The sequence below is a fragment of the Podarcis pityusensis genome (assembly GCF_964106645.2).
Source record: "Podarcis pityusensis genome assembly, chromosome: 6".
Taxonomy (NCBI): domain Eukaryota; kingdom Metazoa; phylum Chordata; class Lepidosauria; order Squamata; family Lacertidae; genus Podarcis; species Podarcis pityusensis.
Genome location: NC_138030.1, coordinates 39,551,045 through 39,571,744, shown reverse-complemented (window position 1 = coordinate 39,571,744; position 20,700 = coordinate 39,551,045). Strand labels below are relative to the sequence as shown.

General features: G+C 42.8%; 1 protein-coding gene across 2 annotated transcripts in view; it reads left to right on the top strand.

The window, feature by feature from the left end:
- The window catches only part of RASSF5 (Ras association domain family member 5), a 103,362-nt gene extending 82,774 nt beyond the window's left edge, over positions 1-20,588 (top strand). For both annotated transcript variants that reach the window (XM_081009087.1, XM_081009088.1), the window contains 4 exons: positions 11,871-11,990; positions 14,729-15,026; positions 16,149-16,264; positions 18,283-20,588. In XM_081009087.1, the coding sequence (XP_080865213.1) occupies positions 11,871-11,990; positions 14,729-15,026; positions 16,149-16,264; positions 18,283-18,435 (687 nt within the window). In that variant the 3' untranslated portion in view covers positions 18,436-20,588. The remainder of the gene's footprint in view (positions 1-11,870; positions 11,991-14,728; positions 15,027-16,148; positions 16,265-18,282) is intronic.
- The last annotated feature ends 112 nt before the right edge of the window (positions 20,589-20,700 follow it).

Here is a 20,700-nt window from a genome sequence, read left to right as displayed (position 1 = left end):
CTTGTTTATGGTAGTGACTAAAGGTAGGAACCCAAGTATGCCATGAGTGACAGTGTGGAAAGAAGCAGTTCTAGTGAACACACAGTCAAGATGAGGAAATCTAGAACGTCCATTTTATAGCAGAGCTGCATGAGTTGCATTGTTTTAAAAGTCCCTTCTTTGCATGATCCAGTCCGCTGCCTGCAGTGTTTATAAAGCTTTCAGCAGCAAATATTGCACTAATTGTGGGGATTATTTTTCCTCTTTAAAATGGGGACTTGCCTACTTGAACAGGAGTTGTGAGGGTTATATTTATAAGCTAATTTGATAGTACTGTGATAAATATAATGGAAATAATTTTATAATAGGGAGTCTTATGGGACTGTCACTAAAGTATATGAATTGGAAGCCAAGGGAATTAATGAGGGAATTGTAGCTGAATTCTCCTAAGGAGAGTAAATGAAGGAAAAGAACTGCTTTGAAGCACTTCATACATGTCATTTCCTACTAGAAAAATGTGTTCTTGCAGGCAGGGGGAACAGTGACTGTCCCAGGGCTGTCCAATGAATTTCATGACAACATAGAGATTTGAACTTGGATTCTCCGCATTCAGATACCCTAGCCACTAAATCATGTGGCCTTCTGTACAGAAATCTGCCACAAAATGCAGGAAATACCAGGAAGATGGAGATTAGCAGGACAGACCATGTCATTTGTTTTTTCTGTCATATACCAGCATTGAAACAGTTTTAAAAGTCATTGCAGACCATGTTAGTTTGAGGTTGGTTTTGTGGGAGGTACTGTAATGTGGTTCTGTTGTAGCACTTCCACTTAAATGAACAAGTCATAGATGGTAATCTGTGGTCCAGGAAATGATATATATAGTGTTTTTATATTGTAATTTTATGTCGTGAACCACCCTGAGATCTACAGGTGATAGTAATTTTCAGACATGGCCTGAAGAGAACAGGTAAAGGCTGCTTCCAGCTTGTTGTTGTGGCATCAGTGCTGCTTGTGTATGCAAGTTTTTGTACCCACTGGTGGAGGAAGAGGAGTGTGGGGGGGAGCACACCGCCCCCAGCAGCACGATCCCGGTGGGGTGCCATTGCGGTTGCCCCATCCCCCGCACTGGGCGCCACGCCCCCACAGGCGGGGTGCCACACCCCCGGGGCGCCCGCCAGCCCCGCCTTCCTGCTCTCCGCCTGAAACTCCGTCACTGTTTGTACCTTCGTCATGATCAATTTTTTTTGCTGGGGGTACTCAATGGTACTCATTACTGGCACCTTTTTTCTAATGATAACATGTGGCAATTACTGTAACAACTTCATGGCGAGTACCAGCACCTTTTTTCTTTTCTTTTCTTTTTTTAAAAGCCCTATACGGCCTAGGACCCTCGTACCTACGGGACCGCCTCTCCTGGTATGCCCCACAGAGAAACTTACGGTCTTCAAATAAAAACATCTTGAAGGTCCCAGGCCACAGAGAAGTTAGGCTGGCCTCAATTAGAGCCAGGGCTTTTTTGGCTGTGGCTCCGATCTGGTGGAACACTCTGTCACAAGAGACCAGGGCCCTGCGGGACTTGACATCTTTCCGCAGGGCCTGCAAGACAGAGCTGTTCCACCAGGCCTTTGGCCAGGGCACAGCCTGACTCCCTCCCTCGGCAATCTTCGCGGAGCTCTGGCCCAATGGTTGCCAGTGGCTTGAATTAATTAATTTTATAATGAATGATTTTAGAGTGTTGTTTGTGCTGTACATTTGTACTGTTTTATTGTTGTTAGCTGCCCTGAGCCCGGCTTCGGCTGGGGAGGGCGGGATATAAATAAAATTTATTATTATTATTATTATTATTATTATTATTATTATTATTATTATTTTATTATTAAAAAAGCACTGTTCCTGATACTGTTATCATAGAAGTTCCAGCACATAATTTATTTTTTTTAAAATATGGGTCTCTTCTTACTGAATAAGATCTCTTAAGTAAAAACAAAATGGCGTAGTTGTGCTCAGATGAGGAGGAAGCAGGAGTAGGGGTGTGGCATTAGAACAGGGGTGGAGCTTCATGCTCCGGCCCCGGGGCGGGGCGGAGAGCAGGCGGGCGCGGGGCGCGCTGCCCAGGAGGCAGCCGCGATGGCACCCCGCCAGGATCACAGTGCCAGGGGTGGGACATTCCCCCCGCACGCCTCTTCCTCCGCCAGTGCATTAGAGTCCACTCACCAAAATGATAACACACATCTGACACCCACCCCAAAAGAAAAAATGCTAAGGAGCATGTACAGTAGCAGTGATGAGTTATTTCTGGTGGCCCAGTCTATACAAGGATGCATAGTTTCATCAGATGTCCCATGCTGAAGGCATGTCAGAATAACAATCCAGTTTGGAGGAGCTAGCCTCTCAAAATCTCAACACCTGTGGGGGATTACCTTCAAGATGGTAATCTCAGTCCAAGCACCATGACATAAAAAATAATAATACAGAGGTCTTGCACAAGACCTTTTAGCAGAAGCTTGTGGCCTTGCACAAGACTTTGGTGTTATTCTTTTTAAAACCAACAAGTGGAAATAGATGTTGTCCCCCCAAAACCTCCATTTTGCCCATAGTAAAACGTGATCTACAGGCAGCTAATGTTTTCTCTTACACACTTTCAGTTAATTTTTTGAAAGGTGCGCACATAGAGGTAGAGAAATACCTGCATGCATGCCAGGAATGGGTAAGGCAGTGATGGAATGAAAGGGAACACACAACAAGGAAATAATTTCTTAAGAAGCACCCACTGGTATTGATTAGACAAATTCTGGAGGCTAAAGTGCCTCCACTGTTTGAGGCAATGTGCCTCGGCATACCAGTTTCTGGGAACCACAAGCGAAAAGAGTGCTGTTGACCATAGGTCCCGTTTGCAGGCTTCCCTTATCTGCTGGCCACTGTGACAACAGGATGCTAGACTAGATTACTGGCCTAATCCAATAGGCTGTTCTTCTGTGATCTGGAAATAGCCAACCACATTCAAATGCGAATTGCACATACAGAAAAATGGATCTAAATCATCCCTTTGCAGCATCACTGGAAGCAACCTGTGTCATTTGCACCAAGATAATGCCTAGAGCCATGAATCCTGGCAAGCAAATGCACTTCTAGCGTCTCATTCTGTTACTCGTCATAGTCACAGCTGTGGTGTTTTTCAGTACTTAAAGTGTGGGGGTGGTAGCCTCAGACAGGATGTAGACACACATTACAAAGAAAATGGTAAATGGAATAAGCAAGAGGTAAGCGTAACTTTGCTATCCAATAGAAAAGAGAGTGGGAATGGAATTGTGCTTAGTCACCTCACTGCTGAATAATGTTTGGGAGACGGGGGGCACTGATTTATCAAGTCCTGTTGGAATCAATTATTATTTGATGGCCTGATGGTAGGAGCTCCTGTCATGAAATAGTGCCTTATTAAATGAAGCAGTAGTGCCCTGTTCCCTTCTAGAACTGGGTCTAAACTGTAGATCCATTGCTGGAGAAGTAAATCTTGCCGCTAGCACTTTTCTGTTTGTTGATGTAGGTTCTGAGCTGTAAGTTTAAAACGTACTACTAAGAAAGCGTATACAATCTCTGCAGACTTCCTTTCTGTCTTATTTGTCGGTGTTGTGTAAAGATAATTAAAATGTTAATATAAACACGAAATAACAAGCCACATTGAATCACAGTAGAAAGATGTGTGCCATATCAGTTCTTAGTTTTCCAGCATCACGTTTGACTAAGCAGTTATATTTGTTTTCCTTCTGTCGTTTGAATATACTTTGTAAGTTACACATGTACTTTGTCCTCATTTCCCTACAGTCCCTATGCACAAAGTGGACCTGCCTGAAGACAAATACTACCAACCACCTGAAAGCTGAAGGGGGTATGATAAAGCCACCTTTGCATGTGCTCAGAGACCTAGTTATTTCTCACGTAAAAACACTGCATAACCTGTTCTACCAGTAGCAAAATTGGGACAAAAGGGAAATTTGCACTGTGACTTGAAGAAGCTAAGTAACAGCAGTTATCTTCTCCAAACAGTACAAATGAGATAAGACTCCACCTCTCCCTCAAACCTTCTGGCAGTCACAGAGGGATTGAGGGAGAGGCAGCGATTTCTGTCCTTTGTGCTGTGCTATGGAGAAAGTATGAAATGGATCTTATGGGGAGGGAGTTGATGGAAAAAATGAATAAATGGAGCCTGGTTAAAAAGCCAGATGACTATTTTTGTGGACTTCCGTGAAGTGCCAAGTGTACCAGAGGTAGATGAGACCAAAACTCTTAAAAGAGTAGTGGGAAACCTCTGGCCCATGGACCAGTCCAGGGGGTCCAATTTGGCTGAGGGAGGGGTGCTGTGGACCTTTGTGCCTACAGAACGGTCAGTCATCAGCACCCATCTTGTGCCTGCTCATTAACACTACAGGCTGCATAGAACATATTAGAAGCTCTAGGTCCAGTCACTGGAAACAAAGTGATACTGTTTTTTATAGAACACGCTGCCCTTTTAAAGATTAATGTGCTCACCAGTAAAACAACCTACTAGCATACTGATGCTAGAAAACGAGAAATACAAAAACATTCAGGGTTGTGTATGTTCTGTGACTGCACTGTGCAAGGGTGACATTTGGTACTAGGAGCACAATTTCATATTCTGAAGAATTTTAGAATTCACCCCCAAAATCAATTTCCCAATCCTAAGAAACCTGTGAAATTTCGAGAAGCCTGACAGACTTTCCAGTGCATATGGAGCATGGCATCAGTACTGTGGCATAATAACATAAAGAGAACCTGCTGCATGAGGCCAATGGCATATCTTAGCATCCTGTTCTCACAGTGGCCACTTAGTGGGAAACCTGCAACAAGACCCAAGCACAAGAGCACTCTCCCCTCCCACGATTTCCAGCAACTGGTATTTCAGAAGCATACTGCCTCCAAGGCTATCCGTTGACAGTCTTATTCTCCATGAATTATCTACTCCTCTTTTAAAGCTGTCCAATTTGACTTTCCCTTTTTCTGTAAATAGCAGAAACATAACAAACTATTCAAAGTAAACAGATAAATATTTGCACATGTTACAGAATTGAGCTTTTGTGATGCAGAATTTTTTTGAGCTATATTTAATGCACCTGGTAAACCGTTCTGGTAATAACATGTCTAGCATCATGCCTCATGGAGGATTCTGGGTAACTAAAAGACTTAAACACACCAGCAGAATTCAGTTCAACAGAACTGCTCATTTTGGTTTCCTTTTTCTCTGGAATCAGTACTGTAAAAACTAACTGTACGAGGACTGCTACGATTGCTAATGTATTTGAACCATTAAGATCTATACTAGAGATGAAGCTTTTCTATTCTTTCACCCATGAAAAGTGAGCTGCAGTGTGCCAATCACTGCTGTAAAACTGGTCCTTTCCATGGTTCCAATTTGAAAGAAATATCATCTTTATCTTGAGGCATTCCTGTATTATCTACAGCTTGCCGACTCTTAGTCTTATGAGCTCCGGGACTGGGATGGTCTTTTAATAATAGGTCATTGCCCTTTCTAAGAATAAAGCATTCATCCTGCAGTTCCTCGGCTTTGTTGCTTTTTATGAGCAGGGTTTCTTTTGAGGTGACATCTGTAGCATTGAGGTTTGGATCTCCTACCTATGGCAAAAGGGGCAATCAGATTACAGACAACTTCAAACATTCATCTGTTTGTAATTTTAGGAGCTTGGTCTCTCAAGAAATTTATTTCACTAGAAGAATCCATCAACAGTGTGGGGCATAACACAGTCTTATATTCTTACAGCGTGGCTGACATTTTAGTGAAGGTGAAGAGGAAGTAGACTTCGCTTTGAACGCAATGACATTCAGATGCACACACCTTGATACAATTTTATGCCTGTCTCCTTATCATCATGTCCCTGTTGGTATGTTTCTGTTTGCTCTGAGCAGCCACATGCAAAGGGGTCATAGTTTAAGGTGTTTCTGTAAATCTCACCTCATAGTAGGATGTAGTGTTCCCTCTCTCTTAGTGTTTGCTCATAAGAATGATAGAGCACTTGATAAGGCGCTGTACTGGGACCCAGGAGATTGTGAGCCCTTCCTGTTCATCTTCCAGTTCTTTGGGCACTGGGGCAATTTGCTTTTTCTTCTGTCCCAGATTTCCGTCTGCAAAATAATATTTTATTACTGAGAGGAGGGTTAGGAGCTTAAAATGTGCCCCTTTTTTGCAGCAATCTTTCTTGGATTTGTCCTACTCTTTAGATTTCCCAAATTTGGATCTCCATCTGTTTCTGGAATACAAATCCCACCATCCCTAACTAGCAGAACCAGTGGTCAGGGATGGTGGGAACTGTAGTCCAAAAAGAGCTGGAGACCCAGATTTGGGAAACATAGGAATAGGGAACCTGTGACCCTCCGCATGTTGTTGGCCTCCAACTTCAGCCATCATGGACAGCCATTAAGAACAATGGAAGTTGTAGTCCAGCAACAGAGGACAAGTTTCCCGTTGCTGTTCCTGAAGCAATGGTGTGTGAACATCAGTTTTGTATAGTCTATTTAAAAACAAACAAGCCAAGAGCCAGTTAAGATGCTTGTGGCAACATAAAAGTTAATAGCTTCATTATGGCATAAGCTTTCATGGACTAGAGTGGATTTTAGTCCAGGAAATTTATTCCATAATAAACCTGTTTAGTCTTTAAGATACCACAGGCCTCTTTGTTGTTTCTCCTGCTCTGGACAGCACAGCTACCTCTCCAGGAGTAGAAGCAAAACTTGAATCTCCAGCATGGTTGCAAGAGTAAGAAGCTGAATTTACTATTAAGGACATGCAACAGGGAAAAACACCAGGTCCATATGGCTGCCCACTAGACTGGTATAAAGAACTGAAGTGTGTTGTTGTTGTTTTAAACTCAAAGCTGTTTTTATAAAGAAACCTATGCATTTGGTGGTTTCTTCTAAACTCAGTTGTGAGATTATGAATTAATTAGTTCTAAACCTAATAAAGAACATACTCTGGGAATGATAGACTTATAAATACCTTTAATTAGCCCAGGTGATAGCCTAGCGACTGTGTTGGCAGAGAGAAGTCAGAGAGTTATCAAGACAATTATCCACAAAAATCAAGTTGCTTTTATTTGACAGTAGCATAGACAAGTTATTGCTTTGGTTTCTTTGATGCTTTTTTGGTTTTTGGGCCTACTTTCTCTGCAGAAAGTCCCAGTTTAAATCCGCCACATATCCAGGTGAGTCTGGAAAAGACACCAGAGTGAAACCCTGGTGAATCGCTCCCAGTCAGTGTAAAGCAGTCCTGTCACTGTAGAGCAGGGATGCTAACCTGTGAATATTCCAGTGTTGCTGGACTCAAACTCAGCCCCACCCAGCATGCTAATGATCAGGAAATATGGGAGTTCTAGTCCAGAAAGGTCCAAGGAAACCATTCTGTAATCTGTTAAATATAAAACCCATCTGCTTACCTTCTCCCACGGCTATGTGCTCCTCCTCTGGCAAGCTGTGTTTTCTTTCCAAGCCCCAGAATGGAATCCATGACACGATGGTTGGGCACTCACACTGCTGCTGGGAGTGTTTTCATTGGCTGAGCATGGGCTGGTAGTCTATGCCCTGCCCAATTCAGCATCCCCACAGGGAAGGGTTGTTAGGAACTGTCCTTACAGTCGGTGGCCCCTGTGGTAGGGTTGCTTCACATGCTGAGGCCTCTGACATTAAAAGGATTTGATAATCATTCTCCCCTCCTTTGCCTCAGTTTTTCAGCAGGTTATATAGGTTACACTCCAGCTCATGTAAGTCATTGTGAGTTTATTGATTTCATTGGAGGAGGTAAGGCTGGGCCACTTACCCTCATGGACTGCCATTGTCCCCAGTATTGATGGAAAAATCAAATGCATTAATAGTTTGACTATTTAGCACCTGCAGTTCCATCACTCTGGTGACACACTGCACCTTGTTCATTTAATGACTCGCCTCCATATCCCTACTGTGTATCTAAAGTTGTTTATTTCCCTTCTAAATTCTCCAAAGCTCCTAATTGCATTTCTCTTTGGTGTCCTGGACATGTCCCTGTCTGTGACAGGTCTTGATTACTGGTGTGTTTGATTGCATCTAAAGATTAATGGGTAGATTTGCATAAGGCCCCACTTGGGAATCCTCCCCTATGTTCTGATTTGGTTTCCTTTAAAAATACATTGAAATGAGAGAGAAGAGCCTTTGCCTCTTTGTGTGTTTCCTGCATGCAGTAATTGCTCATTCAGGCTGTACATTCATTGATCTAATTCCTTTTGTGACTGTGAGAAAAGTGATTGGTTAGGAAGCATGCAGGTTGTTAATACTTCCTGCAATTTTTGCGGTTGGCAGGGAGATTTGTACATGTATTATTTGCACGGAGAATGCACATTCATATATTAAATACTGCTGCAGAGTTTAAAGTTACTTGTGGCTTTCAGTTGCATCCTGTGTTGCAAAAATGAACTTGCAGGTAGGACACGGTTTTTAAATTGCTGCACTAATTTGAGCAAAGTCATGAATCATTAGCTCTTTTCCTAGTCTTCCACTGACTGACTTATGACCCTAGAACTTCTCTGTACATTGATTTCTTCCAAACTATAACACAGTGGTTATCATCTCTAGCTTCAGGTAGCCTAGACTTGACTGGGAGCAGAACGATATATTTGGGTGCTTTCAAATTATGCTTTCCTCAGTGATTCTCTTACAAAACATTTATGTGATTGTTTAATAAACAAGATAAAATAAGCTAAAATTTATAACCTGCTCTTCTAGTGTCCACCAGGGCAGCTAACAACAATTAAACCATAAATTGGTATTGTACGTTTTATGCAGAGGAATCAACTAGGTATCAATAATATTTTTGCTTTGTACCACAGTTGCTCTGCTATCTACAGTGATTACGCTTAGACGAATGGTGGCCAATGTTTTGCCCTCTAGATGTTGCTGGACTCCAGTGCCCACCAGTCTCAACAGCATGGCCTAAAGATCAGGGAGTGTGGGGATTGTAGTTGAGCAGCATTTGGAGGGCACCACATCAACTACTCTTGTGCTAGACTGTTTGCAGCAGCTATGATGAGCATACTTCCTGTGTGGACTGAGGTTATCGGGTTTGTTTTGCCTCCCATCCAAAAGCACTATCACTGCCGGGAGAAATGGCTACCCGCAATTTCTCTGACAAATTGCATGGTGATAAAAATTATCAATCCTTCTGTGAAACGAAGGGTCTTGATTTCTGCAGTGCTCATGAGTCCTGGAAACCAAATGAAACAAAGCACAAAATTACTAACTCATCCAGAGTCTGGAGATGCCCATGGCTACAAGCTTAAGAGGGGTTTCTGTAGTAAAAGCTCATCAGACTTGTCTTTACTGTAGTAGTTTGGCTCACGGTTCTAAGAATCGGTGCTGAAATCCAAATAGAGTGGGTTCTCTAACCAACTGGAGGGCCAGCCCTATCATTAGGCAGAATGAGGCACCCTCAGGTGGTAGATGCTGCATGGCAATATTGGCAGCCCCTTGGTCATTCCCCTCTTTGGAGGACAGAGCTGTGTGTGCCCAATGGCCTGTCTTCCACCCTAAACTTGCCTGCTGTCCATGTACCATCCCATCAGCACCATTGAAGTAAAATTCTACTGCCAATTCAGTCAGCTTCTGTACACAGAATTGGTGTGGACATGCCATCATGTCTTTTGGCACAGGCAGCAAAGTATATTGAGCTTGCCCTGCCCAACACTACCCACATTCTGTAAAGAATACTTCTGTGGCTTCCATCATTGACAGTGGGGACTCCCATTTAGTGTGTGAAAGGCTGCGTTCTATATGGCTTTGCTTGAGAAGTCTTAGCAATGCTGCCTTTACATCAAATGCAGTGAAGTATCTCCTTAAAAAAAGAACTTATTATGTGCTTTACTCACCTCTGGGGAATATATTTCCCCTATGCAAGCTCAGGTGGCAACTTAGGCATCTCCCCATAGGAATGATATCACCAAAAAAAAAGAGGACACTGACTTGCATAATGTGCAGATTTGTATATATGCAAGCAAATTTAGATGCTATCATTGTAACTTAAATAGAAATAAAATGCAGCTCACCATAGTGTGAAGTGTAGGTGACCTGCATCATCCTTCACCTGCTGTCTAGGTGTTAACTAGTGAAGGGGACCTTTGGAGCACCTGCTCTCCTTTCTTGTGTTCTTTATCACTAAACCAAACTCAGCAAACTGAAGACTCTGCTCTGTAAATTAGCATACTTGGCCACTCTAACTCATTTCACTGGTTCTTATTTTGGTCTTTTCCAGTTAAAACAGTCTGATACCCTTTCTGCCTTGAACAGTGCCAGTTCCCTTCCCCTTGCAACCAGCATCTCCCACCCACTGGGGGAAGGGCGCTTCTGTTGAGTATTATACACATGGAACAAGTCTTACAAGCCCTCTGGATTGAATTTGTGCTGCTAAGCAGGTCTGCTAAGTCCTCCTGTGCCACAGATAGATACATTTAACAGAGTAAAATGTACAGGAAAAGTGTGCTGGGCAGTAACCACCTCGGGGCCTCTGAAAAAGGCAGAGCAACATCTCTGTTGGTTTTCTGCTTTTCCCATTTGGGGAATAGGCAAGATCCCAGAGCAGGTTGAACCAATGCATCACTGAAATGTCCACTTATCAGATCTGCAACGATGATTCTGCTGTTATCATCGACTGCTCTAATAGCAACCTCCCATGTATCGTATAAGACTTATATTGTCACAGTAAATGGCTCAGTGGGATAATGGTTCTTACAGGCTTGATGAAACCAGAATGTCACACTAAGAACCATTCTGTTTAACTGTTCAGAAGAGTCCCACCAGAATAACAGAGTGATCCTCAGAAGATGCCTTTGGGGAGCCTTGTCCCACTGTTGTTTCTCAGCATCTGGTATTCAGTGATACATAGAGTTAGGATGTGGAGGCTCCGCTTAGCTCTATTGACTAATTGACATAGATTGGCATGCCCTCCATGAAAGATGCTGAACGCTATGCTGAGGGAATGGTGTGCTGCTTCTCCAACCGCTTTGGGAATATATCACGTGTTCTGATGTCCTCTGCAGGTGCCCCAATAGAGGTGGAAGCTCAGAAGGCATTTCTGTACTCTGGACCACTTTTCTAACAAAAAATGCAATGTATTATATGTCATAGAAAGTTCTGATTTGGGGTGGGGGGGAGGTCAGTATGTTCATTGGGTAACTACATATAGATGTGTTTGTGTTCGTTTTAAGAGCTTGTATGGCAACGTCCTTTGCCCCTCCTTTCAAAATTCTGCAAAAAATACAACAACCTATCAGCCAACAAATTAAACACTGAAGTTTGAGTGACATGCAAAAAAAAAATTTAACAGCTTTGCAAAAACAACTTAACATGATTTAAGTACTGAACTGTGTTTATTTCATTGGTAGAGAAATTGGAAGGGATTTTGTACAGTGAACACATCCACCCCTAACAGCCAAGGTCATTCTCTCCCCTCATGATCTTCCTTTTGGTTAGCACCTGGGGAAGGAGTTCCCATTCATGTACCTATCTTACTTTTAATCTGTTTGTTGAACTTAACAAAGCTTAGGTATTTTAGAAATGGTTAATGTTGCTACTAGAAAAGCTGCTGCTACTACAGCATGATGGTGATAAATAATGTGTAGGCATTTAAGAACTATCTGCATCTGTATTGGGGTTGTGTTGAGGTGTATTGCTTTATTGCTTGCCATCCTGGGTTCCTTTGGGAGGGTGGGCAGGATATAAATTTAATTTTAAAAAGCAATAAATAAGAATAAAACATACAAAATGAAGTGGGATGTTGTAGGATCATGTCAAAAGATGCATGAGCCAACTGAAGTGTTTTGTTTTTGTTGTTGTTCTAGAATGTAACAAAACCAGTGGACGAAAAAGAAGAAAAACCTAAAGCTCCTACTGTCCAAGAGTTGAAGGAGAAGATTGACAATTACAACTCAAAAGTCAACAACTGCTTGCTGATGAAGCTGGTATGTACTGCATTTTCTGTATTACTTGTTACTTTTAGGACAGTAGTGTAGGCTCTTGTCATGCAAGCTACAAAACAGTATATTGAAGCTGGTCTTCTTTTGCCCCCTGTGGCAATTGTAGTGGAGGTATTCCTAAGTTCAAAGGTGAACCAATCTCTACCTCATGCCCCTTGTACTCATTGGGGAAATGTACACTTTTTTTGTTCAGCAATAACACATACAACGAATGAAATCCTGACTTCTGAGAGTTGCCGTTTCCCCAACTGGGGTGGCCACCTAATTCCTGTGGCGATGTGTGGGGAGGAACTCATCCACAGCTGATGCTTTATAGAGCTGACCACAAAGACAAAATATAAAAAGTATTGATTTTTACCTCTATCCGTCTGTATCTTTTGGGTAGTCTTATTATGAGAGTACAACATAGCTCAATGATTCATAATCAATAAGTTCATTAAGAATGGATCAGGGCTTCGCAAGGAGTAAATGGGAAAAAAGAAGCAGCATTCACGCTTATCACAACTCTGCTTTTCAGAGGTAGAGTACTTGAGCTCCAGTCTGTGTCAATTCCTTTCACACCGTGTTGGTCGATGTGCATGATTGCGTTTAGATTGTACATTACTCCATGGATGCTGCTGTGCTTACCGGAACTGATCAGTATAGCAAAGCTGACATAACATCCCAGCCAAAAGGATATATAACATCCTGAGCAGTGGAGCTGCTGCCATCAATCTGTTCAGTCTTTTGGTTGACCATCTTTCATATCAAAACAACAACTTCTGGAGCAGATTTTTGAGGGTGCATAGGAGTTGGGGCCAGCCCAAGGCATTTCGGCCCCTGAGCTAAACCACAAACTGGTGTCATCATCCCTGCCCTCTGGGCTAGGGAAGAAGGGGTAGGTGAAGATCTACATCAGGAACAGGGGAGGAATAAATATCTATATTGGGAACAAGGGTGGGAGGCCAGCAGTGCCTCCAAATCACCAAGAGGCCGCTGTAGATGCAGCATTGGGGGGGGGGGCTGCTGCTGAGGAGATGGCAGATCTGGTCTCCAAGGAGCATGCCACAGCTGTTGGTGCCACTACAGTGGTAGCAGCGGGCAATGCATTCCTTGGAGGCTGGATCTGCTGCCCCTGTGGACCTTGCCACCTGATGTGGTTGCTTCCATGGGTGGAGTCTGCAGTGCGGGCGGGAGAAAGGGAAGTCTCTTTCACTAATGGATGGGCAGCATGGGATTTCACCATTGGCTCTAGTAATTGTGCACAGGTCTTCTGGTAAGGAAAATAACTTGAAGTGCCTCTTTTAAGCAGCAAGTCCAAAGGACAGACACTCTTTGAATACAGGATTTGGATAGATCTCTCCATCAGCAGAACTCCTTCGGAGCTTATTTTGTGAACCTGCGGTGTAATTGGTGTGAGCCATATAGCAGCTGGGCAAAACGGTTCCATAGCTAATTTTGAATCTTCAACTGAAGCATTCTGTAGCCACTACAGCAAATGATTTTCCACAAATAGCTCTATTGTTCTAGCCCAGATGAGTCAAGTTTAACACAACCCAGCCACCTCCCATTGTGGTTCAGCAGCTGCCCCAGATCTCATGCCCATATGGAAGCAGAAGTGTTCATTTTTTCCATCACAGGAAATGTACCATCCAAGGTACCAGGACCTTTGATAATTTGCTTTCAGTTGGCATTCTTGGTTATGTTCTCATCTGGAGAAACAACAGCCTAAACTCTGCAGATACACAAAGAGAAGACCCATTCAGAATTCAGACAAAGGAAAGGGGATGGCTTTTTCACCCAACTCTTGTTAGCCTGTGAGTCTTTCAGCAATGACTTTGCCTTGCTAAGCCTTGCTTGTGGCTTAGAATGCCTCCAGAGAATGAGTAGGAGCCATTGCTAGTGCAAGTCAGTAAGTGATGCTTACTCTTGTCGCTTACCATCCTGTTTCCCTGGCCCTTGTTGCTCCATAATATTTGTCAGGTCACAAGTCTGCAGGAATAATAGAAGCCATAAGTGGCAGAATTTAAAAGAATAAAGCCAGATGCCTTAATAACCCGATATTCCAGGGTTGGGGAGAAACTGTGGCTCCCCCGGGATGATGGGAATTGTAGTTCAGCAGCACCTGAAAGCCCATAGGCTCTCCAACCCTGCTGTACTCCTTGGTTCACTCCATTTGTCTCAGTTCTTTCAGGCTCCTCTGGTCTCTAGACCCTACATGTACCCTTCTCCTCGATCTAGAGTCTTTCTTCATTTGCACATAGCGTCATAGCATCAAAAAGCGAAGAGCTTATTAAACTAACATTTTGTTTTAAACCAGGTTCTCTGTTTCATATGTAACACTAAGCCAACATCCTTTAAGATAAAACTCATCTCTGACAAACTCCTCTTCCCAGCTGTGCAGGCAGAGGAGAGCCCAACTTTTCACTTGGACTTAACCAGGGTCGTCAACTTAACACTAAACCATGGTTTGGAGTTACTTGCAACCACCACCTATGTGTGCTTTTGCCTGAGGGAAGTGAGAATTCAAAGCAACTGCACTAGCTCAGCCCATCAGTACTGAAGGTTTTCCCCATCCCATTCAGTTGTTTCTGTCAGTAGTCAGTGAATGGCTCTGAAAGCTTTCTGTTAGCTTTTATGGAAATAATTCCTGTGTCCCATATTTCAAGAAATTCAGCAAACAAAATAAATGCCACCAACCCTGCTTTTTAACATCTTTTCAACCTTCATTTTAATTTCATCAGAATGATGACGGCACTTACACAGGCTTCATCAAAGTTCACCTGAAACTTCGCCGGCCTGTGACGGTCCCAGCAGGGATCAGGCCGCAGTCCATCTACGATGCCCTCAAGGAGGTCAACATGGCCAACATGACAGAGAAGAGAACATCCTTCTACCTGCCGCTGGATGCCATCAAACAGTTGCACATCAGCAGCAGCACCACCGTGAGTGAGGTGATCCAAGGACTTCTGAAGAAATTTATGGTGGTGGACAACCCACAGAAATTTGCACTTTTCAAGCAGATGCAGAAAGATGGTCAAGGTGAGATAGTGTTCCCTTTTGAGACAGTAATAACAATAAAGTGATCAGGCTTCAAAGAAGAGCTGCTTGCTTCTTGGCCGAGTCCTGCTCTCCACCTTCTCCCACCTGGCCTGGGAGGGCAGGGCCCTGACTCACTCCAGCAACAAAAGCTGAGGCTGCTGAACAGTTTCTTGAGTTGGGGTTTGTTTAGGAGTTTTTTTGTTGCTGTAGTTGATACTAAAAAGATTTGTATCTTTAGATCATATGCTTTATATGGAAGTCGTTCAGTTTGGTTGTGCACTCTTTCATGTGTTTCATTTCTTGTTTATAGCTATAATAATTTATTATTTATACCCCGCCCACCTGGCTGGGCTTCCCCAGCCACTCTGGGTGGCTACATTTGTTATGTTTGTAATTCTGTAAATCTTTTTATGTTGTAAGCTAAGCATAGTTTTAACTATGGGAAGGCAGCATCCAAATAAAATGATGAAGACGATGCTAGCCTGTTTCTATCTCTTTGTTTCAAAGCTGTTTCTGTTTATAATGGTAAAGTCCAGAGCTGCCTCCCCAGATCTGGTGAGCTCCGGGTGTTCTGGGCTGCAACTTCCACTACCTCAACCATTGAGCTGTGTAGTCTAAATTATCTGGAGGACAGCGTTTGGGGAAGGTTGCTGTGTAAGCCCCATTTGTGCTTAGAGTACTCCCCCCCCCCCTTTTACAGAACGGTCCCAGGTATTTGTAGTAGAAGGCTACAGAGAAATTATGAGTCAAATGGATACAACTGGATGCTTGTAGTTTGTCTTGGAGCCAACTGGAAGTGTTACTGATCCGCCCTATTACAGATTTCCTTGAGGGATATACTGTAAATGGCTGGTGCTAACCCTCAGTTCTGGAGAATTTAAATGTTTATGAAATACTGTAGTAGTTCACAGCTAGCCACTCCTTTGGGAAAGGGAGGGAAAGAACTGCAAAACATCACTTGGATGCTGTAGCCTTTTTTCTTTCTTTCTGTCCTCTCCTTGACGTTCTGTGGGCCTTCACAACATGGAGAGGTGTGGAAGGGCTTTTTTTTAATAGTTGAAAAATGTGCCCTCCTTTTCAAAGGCCTCAGGTGATTCTCTCATGTTTTTGTCCCCTCTGCAGTTCTATCCCAGAAGCTCTTGGTAACAGAGTACCCTTTGTACCTCCGGCTACTAGCAGGTCCTGACACAGACATTCTCAGTTTTGTGTTGAAGGAAAACGAAACAGGGGAAGTTGAGGTAAGTCTGGAAGCTGCTTGCCTTTCGAACCTGCACAAACACGTTCTGCTCTCAGAAAGCAGGCAGTCACATCGCACAAGCAGCCATTTGCAGTGGGTGGAAAAAGCACACTTCCTGCTCTTGTGGTTCCCCTGCTTTGTTACTGACGATACGGATTATTCGGTGCCAGCATTTGAAGATGGAAGGAATAGAGGCAAATAAAAGGCTCCTTGAGCCTGGAGTCTTTTAAGGCTACATTTGATTCCCCTTTCTTTATTGTTTACACTTGGCTTTCTTTAAAGTTTGACTGTACCTGTAACAAGTCAGCCTCTTTGCAGAGTTCTGAGCCATAATCCTTAAAATGCTTGTTTTTAAAGTTTAGGAACAGGGAGCATATGGTAAATCTTCAAAAGGTAGATGAGCTTGGTGCTATATTGCAGATTAGTCATTTGCATCCATAGATTAACTAAATGCATGCTTTCTCCACTCTCACCCTACCCTCACATCATCTGGATGCACAGAGACAGCAATATAGCAAACAGATAATTCCACTGTGTTTTTAAACTAGAGGACTGGAATTACTTTTTCTGTTGAGCACAAGAAACAACTTCAAAATTAAGAATAGGCATGCCATCCAGAACTCTGCCATAAGCTGCTTTTCAAAATACAGTTTGCTGGCAAAATGGAAGTTCTTAGAGGAGCAAGGATTCCCCGTAAAGTACACTTGCTTAGAAACCTGATCTGACTGGAAGCCCCAGGTTTTCAACACCTTAAAGAGTTACCTTCTCTCTTTATTCTTCCTCTTACGGCAAGGATAGGGAAGCTGTGGCTGTTGTTGGGAGTCCCAACTCCCATCAGTCCCGGCCAGCCAGACAATGATCAGGCAATGTTTATCTCAAGGCCCACAGGTTCCCCATTTTTACCTGCGGGCATCATGTTCTGTAGACCCAGCTCTTACAGAGCACATTGGTAATACAAAATGTTGAAATTCATGCACAGAATGGGTTTTTTCTTAGGGTCATAATATCTCAAGAATTTCATGTATTTACACATTTCACTCAATCTCTGGATGGTGACTGTGATTTAAAGGGGTGCATATATACATTGCTTCTTTTTTACTTTATTTTGCCATGTATCTAGTTCAAAACATGCTGTCACTGAAGCCCCAAACCACTTATACTCCAAAGCTGAAAAGTGGATTGGGTGGTGTCTTTGAAAGGGAAACAACCATCGCTTGGGATTTTTGCCTTGAACTGCTGTGCTTACAGAATTATTCCCCAACCCATTCTTTGAACTTGGGTTTTATTTTTTTGAAAAAACCTTTAGAGACTTCACCCTTTGAACTGCGCAAAATTGCGAAGTTTAGGCACCTGGATTTTTTATTTTATACCACCACCTGGCTTAGTAAATCAGGATATGAACTAGTGCTGTTCACCTCCACACAGCCCCATCGATCCTCCCTGCAAGGGAGCAGCAAAGCAAGCCAGGATTCAGCTCTTAACCATCATTTCAGGGCTCACATGTAAGGGGAAGCTATGATTAATGTCTTATAAGGAAGCCAGGATATTAAACTACATGAAGGGAGAAGCAAGAGTCCTGAGCACCCACAAGCAGTTAGCGCATAGTGTGGCTTATTAAGTGAGGAATTGATTGCATGAACTGGGCCACTCTCTGAATCTTTTTGAACTGCAGCTATTGAATTAACGGGCGATCGATAAAACCTAGCAAACTCTATTCTAGAAAGCCACCCCTTAAGCATATTGGAACTCTCTTTTTGTGGTGGAAAGCCAAGTTGGGAAAATTATATAGGGACTGTAATTTTTCCTGTGGGAGGCTTCTACTTTCTGGGCCTGAAGGTTTCAGTGTAGCAAATGAGGTAAAATGAAAGACTGGGGAGGATGTTATTTTGTGGGTTTTTCCTGCAGAAAATCATGTCAGTTAGTCAGGTCACATCTAGCATCTACCCACAGACTTGGAATAATGTGTATTTTTTGTCTGCCAATCTAAAGTTTGTGTGTGTGTGTGCTTTTTCTCCACAGTGGGATGACTTCTCTATTCCAGAGCTACAGAATTTCCTGGTGATACTAGAAAGGGAAGAAAAAGAGAAAATCCAGCAAGTGCAGAAAAAGTATGACAGGTTTAAACAAAGACTGCATGAGGCCTTGAAAGAAGCAAATGGGAAGCCTGGATAACCTGAACTTGGAAGTGTGGCTAGGGATAAACTAAATTTCAAAAAATTATATATTATTTAAAAATGGAAAGAAACCCCACCCAACCAAAACCTTTTTTTCCTCAGGACACTTTTTCAATTGGTTGTAGTCCATGGTGTGTGCTCAGAACTGGCAACTATAGAACAGGAAATTAAATGTTCCAATCCACTGACCCTCCAGAAACCAAAAATGAACACTGCTTCTTCCCATCTCCCCTGCTTGTACAGAACAGAATAGACAGGAAACTTTGCAGTGAATACTGAATATCCAAGGAATTGGGTTGCTTAAGGTATAACCACCCCCTCCCCTTCTCAATGTATTTCAGTGTGAGTTTGACCCTACAAACTAGTTTTGAAATCTTTCCTCTTTGAGGCTAGCTTAAGGATGAGCTAGTAGGTCACACAAGCAGTGGAAGATGCCTTGTCTTCAATTGTACTACCTTCTTTTCTTCTCCTGCCATCCCAGTACCTTTCCACGTGGATTTATGTATGTGTGGCAGAAGTGAGTTGAACGTGTTCTCTGTAGTAATTTAATCACATGGGAGGGTTATTGCTCTGGTACATGTGGACACTGTAGAGGATGCCAAACAGACTTGCACAGAATGAACAGAATGAATGAACGAGATGTCAAGAAATCTGTAGAAGTAGAGCAGGTTTTGATGAGCTTTAGAGTGCTTTGGCCTTTGAGCAAAAGAGTTTATATTTTCACACAGGAAAATAAGGTCAGTTTTATTTTTGTTTTGGCAACACTTCAGGGTTGTTTTCTTGTTTATGCTTCCAGCCTAATATTTTCAACTTAGAGCCCTTCCTTCCAGTATACAGTTTCCTCTTACCCAGTAGGAACTGGGACCAGGGTGCAGGTCTGCTAATGAGCCAATTTGGGGCTCATCTCCCAGCACTTAAAAAATTGGAATTGATTTTGTATGTCATTTGCATTGCAAAACTGTTTCGTAACACCAGAAGGCCCACATCTACGTTTTCAGAACCTGGCTACCCTCTATGATGTTGTTCGGAGCAAAGCTGTCTTTGGGAAGGCAAAGGAAGGAAGATTTGTTTCTTTCTCAGGGCTGAGTGCAGGGGTTCTACACCGCAGCTGAAAGGGCACAGAGCTCTCAGGTACCTCCAAAGTTATCTTCAGGAAGTCCACCACCACAGCGTCCCCCATAGACAGTTACCCAGTCTCTAATACCACTGTACAAGATGTATTAGCACAGCACAAGGAAAGCAAGACGCAGATCCAGATAAGCACATGCAACTATTGAACCCAGGCGAGAAAGCACTCAAAACTCTTCCTAAGCGCTGTTGAAACTGTTGGCCTGGCACACTGAGGAGGGACCCCAGGATGTCAGCCTCTGCGCCATCACCAAGAGACAAGAACAGGAAAACAGTCTTTGTAAGTCACTGACTACTTCTCCCTAGGAATGTTGAGTATATATAAATATATATAATGTCATGTTTTATTTTTATTTTTTTAAAGAACTGCTTTTCAATAATGGCACTCTTCCTTTCCCTGCTCCCCTCACCCCCATCCCATAACAGCATGTCTTGAACATTTTTAATAGAAGGCATGGCTTCTTATGCAATTTATGTGAATGCTGCTGACTAAGCCACCTGCTAAAACAGGCGGGCATTATTTTTGTTTTGTTTCTTTAAAAGATTATATATAGCTAAGGGGCATTAAGAGGAGAAGGGGGGGGGGAAACCACCACGGAGCTTGGATTTTGAGAGAAAGCTTAGCCACTTCAGCAGTGGCAGAGCAAACGCCTTAGAGAGAGGAGTTAGAGGAGGCCCTACCTTAAGAAGCGCAGACTACTGCTGGCAGTGCCTTTGTTAGTATACTGTGTTGCCTGCTTCATCTGTACGTGTGTAACTTTTTTTTCTTTCGAAATGGGTCAATTGTAAAACATGTACAGTCTGTAAAGAATGGAATTAGTGAAAAGCTTACGTGGTAAAGTAAATAACATTTTTGCCATGCTGGTAATTTATTTTTACTACTGTTTCAACCCTATGACATTTTCTTGAAAATGTCACCTTCCTTCCAGCTTTTTTTTTTTTTAAAGCTCCTAAAGAAATTTGTTCATGCGATAAAAAATTGTGTTAAGAGAAGCTATCGAAAATAAAACAGCCTCTGATGAAGCGAGGAGTTGAGTCGGTTTGTGTTCTTCATGCCCTCCTGTGGTATGCGGTGGTATTGCAGTGTGTAAACAAAGAAGGCTGGTACAGTGATGCCTTGCAAGACGGAAAACTC